Genomic DNA, 10,348 nt, shown 5'->3' on the forward strand with positions numbered 1-10,348 from the left:
AATAACAGAAAATTCATTAACTGAAAATAATATCAATCATGTTAATAAACAGAGGTGTAGCTGAATAAAAACCTACCTTTTTCCTGGGTAGCCTTCAGAGTATTTGTTGTTAAGACAGGAGCCAAGAGCTTCCAGAGCAGCGCGGCTGCAGAAATTCTGCAATGAAAACACACACAAGCGAACACTCAGATTAATGGCACGAGTGGACAGATGGGACAACGACAGCAAATTAAAGTCTGCGAAGTGATGGTGGGAAATTTTTCCCTGATGAAAAGCAATCAGTGTAATACTGTCTCTCTGTGTTAGCCCTACGACAGACTGGCAGAGCTCTGTCCAGGCTGTCTCTCACATCCTACGGTAGCTTAGATTGGCTCCGCCTCTCCACAAGTCTGAACTGAACAAGAGGAAGAAAATGGATGGGTGGATATTATTATATTAATATCTGCAGAAAAAGGGTTTTGTTTAGTTTTTTTAATCAAATCATCCATTTTTTCTTCACCTCCCATGGAAGTATAGCTCAGATTATTTTGGTTTGTTTTCCTGGGAGTTTCTATTCATGGGTCAACGTGTGTTATTAAAACTACAAGACCCAGATTTACCTGCAAACATGCTCATCCAGTTCTGACATTCTCACACAGACTTTCATACATCTCCTCCTACATGTACTCACTTGACAAGTTAACACTGTGTCCTTGTGCCCCACTGTACAGCCAAAACAAACAGCACCAAACAGAACAAGTTGCTGCGCTCAGACTTAATTGAATTCCATCTTTTTCAGGCCTAACTGAAATAGTGAAAGCTTTACCAAATTCAGAGGTCCAAAACAGCCCTAAATATGACAGATTTGGTTGTCTAAAATAAAAAAATGTATGTGTGGCTACTGCAGGCACAATGTGAGCTCCAATTTAAACAAAAATGCTGATAAAGTAATCTACTCTGCACAGAAACTTGATAAAACTGTTGTCAGTGGATGATTTGAACAGCACCTCCCTTGTCACTGGTAGAACAAAAGATAAAAGCAGGGCCGATTCAAATAAACTGTGCTTGGTGTGAAATGAAAAATGTTACTATTCAAAAGAACAGACAAGGTTTTATCTTCCGTTTCTTCTTCGCCACAGTAGTTGCAGCCCTGGCTGTGTAACATGTCTCTCTTGTATATCGTCACACTTGTCAGTAACAGGATCGGGCATAAAATGAACAGAGATAAATAAAGTCTGAATTCTGCCTCTCTGAATGGGGTGGTGGTCGTGGTGTGTTGTTATGCTAATGCTTCACCTGGAAGCTAACAGCTTTCTACTGCATCCGTCTGTCACGCCAACTGCTGTGCATATATTGTGTGTACACATGTGGAAAACTGTACGTCTTCTCATCGGAGGAATGTCAGTCTGAGCTGTACTGTGATGTGACTTGCAGAGTGAGCTGGGGAGGAGGCAGAATGAAGACATCAGCTTTATCTCACACTAGAGTGGTCAGGCTTTGTGTTGAGAGGGGGCTGACATACTCCACTGAACAACTACTGTGGCGAAGAAGGAACAGGAGGAGAGAGAAGGAACAGCAGAAGATAAAACCTCGTCTGCTCTTCTGAATAGTAAAATTTTTCATTTCACACCATCCAGCCTTGGAATGAAAACAAAGAGCTGCCCAAATCTTTCTGATAACTGAGCTAGTCTCGCTCACAACAAGCAGAGTTTCTTGTAAGTGTTTTTACTATTAAAGAAGTTGAGTTTGAATGACTTCCAGCCTACTGTGTACAGTTCCTCAGTGAGTGAATAATGAATTAACAGGAAGCTTGATATGAATTTATTCCTGTCAGAGATCATGACATCAGTTTATGAGCTATATGTGTGAGACAAAAGTTCAGTTTTAGAAGCCTCAAAGGCCAATGGAAATATTTAAAACAGGACATTTAGAGGTATACAACATTAATGCAGACAGCAAGAGGATTCAAGAATAAATAATTTGGCAAAGTGTGAATTTCAAATGCTATACCCACGATCATGTGTTGGATTTGGTGTGCACATCTATCACAAGACCTCAAAGACTTTTCCCTCACTTTTCCAGCCAGCAGTAACATGTAGAATAACTAGAATAAATATCCCAAAGTCGGCGCATTCATTCATTAATGAGAGGGGATTAGTTATTCTCAGACAGTTGCACTGCTAACATGTCAGGGAGAGGCTATCAGCTCTCTGAGACACCGAATAACTGCTTACATTGACCATCTTTGCTTAAAAAAAGAAAGACAATTGAATCAATACAAAAAAGTGGAACGAGTGTCTGACTGACTAAACCCTTTTAAAAATACGTTTTTTTTAAACAAGTGAGTCTGTCGCCTTACAACTCCGTGACAACAGTTTTAAAGGACTGTGAAAAATTCAAGCGCCTGTTCTCAACTGAGTGTTTTAAGGTGGTAATCATTAGTTATATATTTCAAATAACCATCCGCTTCAATCAAAATGACGAGAGGAAACAAAACCATTTATAGATTAACATAAAAGGTGTGCGCTGACGTATTCTGACTTTCAATGTAGGTTTCTATATAGATTTACTAGCAAGTTGCACCAGTTCAAACTGGGTTTTAGTATAAACAAAAATTCTTTCATATTTACAAAGAGATTACAGTGTGTAAGAGATGGGAACTCAGAGATTTTTGCAACTGACCCTGCTGCATTTACATTTCTGAGAGTTCCTTTCTCAGAGAACAAACTGATTTACTAATGTTTGCCACATGCAATTTACTGCCAGTTGCGCTGATGTTGAATGATATTTTTTCACACTTGATATTTAAACAAACTCATGTCTATGATTGGAAAACTAACTGCAACCAGAAGCGAAATTTGGAGATTGCGCTCACATGCTATTTTGCACCACTTAATCTGGCTCCTAGTACCTCAGATGCAATGAGCTCCAAACCACGGCACTGCCTGTCCTTCTCCTTCTGCAGCAGATTCCACATCTCGGGGTCATCCTGAGCCAGGCTCTCCTGACCCGTCCAAGGACGATCTTCATCCGCTGCACGGGTGGCAGCGTGAGACTGGTGGGCACGTGCACTGAGACAAACAGGGACTCGCTGGCACAGCGGCTGTGGGTGGAAGACAAGTTGGGAATACGAGGAAAGAAAATACAGAAAGGAAAAGGTTTGATTTAGAGTTTGTCAGCTTTACACAGATATCGCAGTTACAGTAGAAATGTTTTCTAAAACTGTGTCATTGCACCAAACTGGGTCATGAGGACTAACATGAGTTGCCAGAGTGTGAGATTGTGTCCATCATCCTGCAGCTAACAGATGGTTGTATTGGATTTCCAGGTACAACTATTGTATATTTCCCACCTAATCATGTCGTTCTCTTTGTAGCCTGCTGAAAGCTTATCATCTCAAAGTTGAGAAATCAAATTAGTTTGACTTGGTAGCCACAGATCATGGTGCAGTTAAAGTCCCTGTCATCTCCTAAAGTTGCTGAATTTTCATGGACATTTGTCAGTTTTTGGTCACCGTGTTGCTGCTAGCTGTCCTATTACAAAGAACATCAATTCTCTAGTCTTTATTTGATCATTTCATATATTTAAAGTGTGATTCTAATTTGTCCTGTACAAATTAGGAGACATTTGCCTCCTTTCAACTACTGTGCTTCCCTTACACTCTAATGCAGCCTGGTATAATTAGAAGCTGGCGTGTTTTCGTGATATCAATAATCAGCATGGTTGTTCAATTATGCCTCTATCAGCACTTCTATAAACTGGGACCGACTTTTACAGCCTCAGTGTACCAGAAGGAGGCATATAGAGAACAGATTCAGCACTTCCTGCTTATCTAATCTGGACTGGGGCTGGCGAGTTCTTCCTCTGCTGCAATGCTTGATCGTGTGAGAGTGCAGACTCCATACAATTTTCACTGGCTCTTTTCTAAAGTGAATCCTGATCCCACTTTTCTTTGTTAGTATGACACACCACCGACACGGTGCTTGGACCATCAGAAAACCTCTGAATACACACAAAAAAAGGTTTGTGTTCTATTTAAGTGGATTCCCATTATAACTCTCAATCAAAAAAGAAGCACTGTGTGGGAGAGCTGTAAGGTTAAATAAAATGTTGACAGGTTGATTGCACTCAAAACAAATTGGCTCATTCTCTTCATTTAATCAGCAATATGATGATGATGACTCTGTGCTGAGATCAATCGCCCCACTACAAACCTATAGTTATCATCTGTACAGGTGTGCTGGGGCGTGAGGGACAGCCTCCCTTTAATAGCGCCATTAAAAAGCAATTAACACAATACTTAGGACTCTTTAAGGACACCCATATGAAAAACGTGTAATTATGCTTATTCCATGCAGTGTGAATTAAGTTTGGCTTTTTACTCATTTGAAATGGCTTTATAACATTTACCAGTGTTGTTTTTCACAGGCTTTAAGATATATGTATATTCTCATTCTAAATAAACTCTACAACATAAAAAGGTCTAGCTATAGTATAATTCAATACACCCTTTAAAAAATAAAATAAAATACCCTAAAGATAGTTTATCACCTTCATTGTGGTTGTCTACTTCTTCCTCTGCTCCCCAGTGTGGCAAAAGAGACAACGGTGACACGCCAGGGGAGCCAACTGGCACACTAATGACTGATTTCTAATAGTCTCTACCCTGGCCTTCTGTCACCAGTAGCATTTATGATGGTGGAGATTTCCCTCCCCAGGATCCTGGAAAAGACAGGGCCTGGGAGACAGGTCGAGCTGCCTCTGAGGACACATTTCTCGCCAAAAAAAAAATCACACGGGTCATTAAACCTTGACGGGAACTGTCCTTTGCTGTCTCTTTTTCGACTGTGGCACACCAACGCCAGGAAACGCAGTGGCAGAAAAAAACCCAAACTGAGTGGCTACAAGGTTACTGAAGACTGAAAAACAGACAAGGCTGCCTCTCCTTTCTCCTCTTCACCTTCATCCTTTCCCCGCACTATCCTGTCACCCTACGCCGCTAAGCACTCTCAACCAAGTAACATTTGTGTGGCATTTTTGTTAGTTCCTCTTGTCATCGATGTGAATTTCACAGTGTCCAAATGGGAAAGCTCTGAGCTTAAACAGCCAAAAGACAGGTTACTCCCTGTTGTGTTTCTTTCTGTTTCCCTGCTTCATTTCTCAGCCTTGATCATTATGGGAGATTAATTAATAAACACAAAACAAACTGATCCAAGAGAAGCGAGAGCCAAGATACAAGCACCAAATATGTCACAGCGGGACTATTTTTAGGCGACAGATTACGCTGTCGTTTGAAGGTGAACTTGATGAAAACTCTGCTGTGAGAAAAGGGGCGGGATAGGCCGCATCAACCTGGGTGCTGAGCACAAAATAATGACAGAGTCACAGATGCACTACATCTGCGTGACAATGATAAGGTAATTGTTGGCATTCTGCCTTCCCTGTCAAACATCTGTGCTCAAAGTACAATTGCGAAACAGAAGAAAAGGGAAGGAAGAAAATCATTTCATTAATCCTACTTCTGTATTGTTTTTGCCCGTTTCCTGAAGCAGCTCCTGAGGAGAGTCAATTTTACAGATGACTGCTGTCCATCAGCAGCTATACCAAACAACAATCAACCCAGAAAAACACACACTAACACACACACACACATGGGATTAGAGTGGTGAAAGTAGGTTGCAACGATTCGATTATAAAAAAAAGAGTCCTCAACGCAAATTTTTTGCCCTGGGTTTTCCAACAAAAAACTAATAACACAACAGCAGCAGTGAAGATGACGCTGTTGTAGTTTAATGTAGAGTTTGTCCACACACACACACACACACACACACACACACACACACACACACACACACGTCGAAGAACAAAGAGGCGGAGCCGTACTGAGAAGCAGAACCCGATACTGTAAAAAACCCGGGGAGGAGTCCTGCATCGAACAACCTGTTTTACAGGATCCAGTATGTTGAAAAAAAGTTTTTGTAGCTGCTCCTATCCACCGCAGCAAAAAACTGCAAGACATTATTGACAATGTTGGTCACTAATAACCAGAGAAGTCTGGGACCAACAGACTTAAAAACTCCTTTGTCCCACACGCCATTAAACTCTTTAACTCCTCGCTGGAGGGGAGGCGGAGGGGAAACAGGAGGACAAAGGGGGCGGGGACAACTAAGCAGTAGTTTTTGCACAAACCAAACACTAAATAAGAACTGATCACTGTGCGCACGATCTGATATCCTTGTGTTGGTGTTGGAATAACTATCTATGTATCTATCCATCCCATTTTTCTATTGCAGTGATATACTCAGCGAACAGGGGTGAGTCTAAAGGGGGGCATGGGATGTACTAGATCATATTTATTTCAAAGCTTTAGTAACATTACTTTGCTTTTATATTGATTAAATTATATTAATATTTAAAAATATAAAAATAAAACCTTTTTTCAACCCGCAGGCCAGTAAAAATATACTTAAGCTAGCAGAAGTCACTGACCCAGTGCTGTTTGACGCTGAATAATTATAAACATGAATTATTAAAATCTACACCATCAGAATGTCTGCTTTCCGCAGCAGGAAACGTTGCATCGAAGCATAGTGCAAACCTCAGACAATGCTGATTTCCTCACTTCATTCCAGCTACAGCTTGTTCCTCTATAGGCTTAAAACCACACCTTCCCCTTTATTCATTACAACATTTAATAACTCAGACACACCAGACTGCCTAAAACTAAATCTGAGCCCTGGCTGAACGACATGACCCGAGCTGTCAGACGCGACTGCCGTCGAGCTGAGCGCAAGTGGAAAAAGGACAAACTACAAGTGTCATTCCAGATGCTGAAGGACTGTTGGCGTCAATATCAAAGAACTGTAAAAGATGCCAAAAGAAAACACTTATCTGACATCATCAGAAGCCTGTGAAAATTTTTCACACTTTTTTATTGAGAAGGTCTCCTCCACAAGGGCTCAAATCTCTCCTTGTGCTCATGACCGTGGATTATGCCATTTTATTCTCTCGTTTGGAGCACTGGGTGGGCATTAGGGGCACATGCCTCAGCTCGGCTTTTAACTGGCACTCGAAAGTTTGAGCACATTTCCCCTGTTTTAGCTTCACTTCACTGGCTGCCCATTTCTTTTAGGATTCATTTTAAAATTCTTTTATTTACTTTTAAAGCTCTCCATGGCCTAGCTCCATCTTATCTCCATGAGCTGCTACAGCCTTATACACCCACCCGCTCTCTCAGGTCAGCTGATCAGCTGCTCCTGAAGATACCCAGGACTGGGCGTAAACTTAGAGGAGATCGTGCTTTTGCTGGAGCAGCTCCAAAACTGTGGAACGAGCTTCCTTTAGAGATTAGACAGGCCACTTCTTTATCTGTTTTTAAGTCACTCTTTGAAAACCCACCTCTTTACCCTGGCCTTTGACACCACGTAAGATGTTGGTTTTTATTTTTATTTTAGTTGTTTTTAGGTGATTCAATGCTGTTTTACCTTGTTTTGGTTTTAACATAGGGCTGTTTCAATTGTATGTTTTCTGTTTTATTTATTTATTTTGCTGTTTTCCGTTATTCTATTGTTTTAACTTATTTTCTATACAGCACTTTGTTCCTGTGCTGGGTATTTTAAAGTGCTTTATAAATAAAATTGGATTGGATTGGACACACGCACAAGTCCCCCCCCTCCCCCCCCCAAAAAAAGAAAAGAAATAAAAAAAATCTATGTACATATCTAGGAAATAAAGCACTGTCAGAACTCTTTGTTTTGCCTTTGACTAATGTAAGGAAGTCTTCCAAAAAGACAGGATAAGGTTATTTTATTTGACCTCTTAGTTCAGGTTGTATGTAAGCCTCATTTTAGGACATTTTAGGACATTACTGTACTTATGATAATTTAGTCATTTATGCATTTAGGAAATATTTTATTTAAAATATATAACTTCAGTGACAGTGTTTAGCTTTTTTAGGCCACATGCTGTATGCAGTTGAATTATCAAAATAAAATGGAAACCAATGAGCAGTTCATTCCCAAAAGAGCTGTCTTTTTTTTCCTTTTCTTAATATTTACTATAGCTGATTAACAAAACAGAAGTGTTTCTTATTCGATCATGTAATTAACTCAGAGAATAATCGATCCTCGATCACTAAACTAATCGATAGCTGCAGTCCTGGGTGAGCCCACAGAAGAACACAACAGATATTTAAGGTTGCAGAGAAGAAGTGTCAACAGCGCAGCAGCATCCGTCAGTTTGACACAGCGTTGCCTCTTCCTCTGTCACTGACTAATAGCAGGGCTGCCCATTACAAATTGCCCTCTGATACACTCTGGATGACACTAGACTGGAAATCTAGACTAAAATCTGGACGGGGTGAGGAGGCGTAAAGGGACAGAGGCATAGTCAAGACGACTACACTCCATTCGGATCAAAAGATTGTCAGGGTGACAATCAGAGACTTAAGTGATACTGGCAACAAAGGCAATCTTCAGGAGGCGTAGGCAGTGGAACGGCACATTTATACTGTAATCTTTGCACTGCACTTCTTAAAGATGGTTTCCTAGTGCTTCAGACACATGCTGTGGATGCTAACACTTTTGGGTTCAAGGCTGGCTCAAAGCCTTTCGTCCTCTGAAACCCCGCTCATAAACTCTATCAGGTCTACAGTGTGAAATATGTTTTTGTTCAAGTCATCCTAGCTTTTAAATCTTTTAAATCATTTTTTGGACAGCTAAAAGCTACTTTGGACCTTATCAATGCAGCTAATCCTGTCCAACAACATAATCCGATTAATGTAAATCTGTCAAAATGAAAAGCTATGCACTAGTTGTGATTCTACCGAAATTACAAGGAGAGAATGTCAACTTTAAAATGTTTTCTTCAGTTAATTCAAAATAAATACAAATAGATAAAAAAAAGGTTGTATTGCAATTGTAGTAGACCTGACTAAACATATATGTTTAGTGAATGGGAGTCAGTGCGCCCAGGGCAGCTGTGGCTACAATGTAGCTGCCATCACCAGTGTGTGAATGTGTGTGTGAATGGGTGAAAGACTGAATGTAGTGTAAAGCGCTTTGGGGTCCTTAGGGACTAAGTAAAGCGCTATACAAATACAGGCCATTTACCATTTACAATCAACACAACATGCTGAAGTTCAAACTGAGCACCAGAACGAGGCAGAAAGGTGATTTAAATGACTTTGAGCTTGGCTTGGTTGTTGGTGCCAGATGGGCTGGTCTGAGTATTTCAGAAACTGCTGATCCAATGGGATTTTCCCACACAAATGTCTCTAGAGTTTACAAAGAATGTTTTTTCTTAAAGTTTCTTTTGGTAAATTGATGTCAGTTTCTTGGTTACAACACTGATAGGATGACCTTCCTACTGGTCGAGTTGTTAAAGGCCTTCGGCCATATCAGTAAATCTGTAGGAGGCCACATCTCTTACTGACAACTAAAGATTTTCAAGTGTTCAGCAAAGCAAACCCAAAAAGTTTAGATGTTTGAGCTACGTTTAGTTCAACATGACCTCTAGCTCTCACAAAAACCATTGGTTATAAAAAAAAGTTTGATGTACACGATTCACTCTACAGTCTGTGCGAACAGCAGCACTCTCCAATGTTTTCACAAACAATCTTATTATTGTCTCTACACCTCACGTCTCACTTTGCAAAAAACTGAACTGATGAAAATCAAATCTGAAAATAATGTTAATTACAAAATTCAAATTCCATATCTGTCACTCACAGGTTGCTCTTTCAAAGATGTGATCATTTAAATTTGGGAAAATGTTGTGTTTTTTTTAAAAAGCTCAATCTGGAGTGTGCCTGTCCTTATTATACCCAGAAACAAGGTTTGATGCCAATGTGCAAATCCGGGTAACATCCTCTTTTATGTCTGGGGGAGACGTGATAGGAAGTAATAGGAGTGGTCCTGGTGCCTAGGAGGCAGGGGAGAAGAAATCAGAATAATCGACTAATCCAAAAGTAACTAAATATTAGGATTTAAGCACAATCTAATGGAAGATGTTTGCCTGCAAAATTACTGCATGTATTTAATAGCCATTTGAAATTGTTAAACACATTCTTCAATAATCCAACTGTACTTCAGATCATGAGTTTTCTAAATGTAAGTAACATTTACAGCGAACAGCAGCTGTAGCTTCGTTTCCTTGTAAATTAATTGGTGACGAATGTTGTTAAGCAATCCACAGGCAAGTTCTCACATGTCATGTAACTCCTATCACACAATGAGGCACTCTTTGGTATTTTTTGGCATCCTAATATTTCAGAATCAGGGCTTTACTTGACTTCATACTCTGTGTAAATAATCATTCTGTACATACGATAACTTTTTAATCCTACAACTGTTTATAACTTGCATAGTTC

At 40.1% G+C, this 10,348-nt stretch overlaps 1 protein-coding gene across 2 annotated transcripts in view; it reads right to left on the reverse strand.

Moving 5' to 3' along the window:
- shmt2 (serine hydroxymethyltransferase 2 (mitochondrial)) overlaps positions 1-10,348 on the reverse strand; it is a 27,596-nt gene that overhangs the window by 15,886 nt on the left and 1,362 nt on the right. Inside the window, exons 2-3 of one of the 2 annotated variants that reach the window (XM_005740032.2) lie at positions 2,891-3,082; positions 77-156 (exon numbers count right to left, since the gene is read on the reverse strand). In XM_005740032.2, the coding sequence (XP_005740089.1) occupies positions 77-156; positions 2,891-3,082 (272 nt within the window). The remainder of the gene's footprint in view (positions 1-76; positions 157-2,890; positions 3,083-10,348) is intronic. The other variant, XM_005740031.2, reaches the window with a different exon arrangement.

This window comes from Pundamilia nyererei, unplaced genomic scaffold (genome assembly GCF_000239375.1).
Source record: "Pundamilia nyererei isolate P.nyererei 1_Seehausen unplaced genomic scaffold, PunNye1.0 scaffold00096, whole genome shotgun sequence".
Classification (NCBI taxonomy): domain Eukaryota; kingdom Metazoa; phylum Chordata; class Actinopteri; order Cichliformes; family Cichlidae; genus Pundamilia; species Pundamilia nyererei.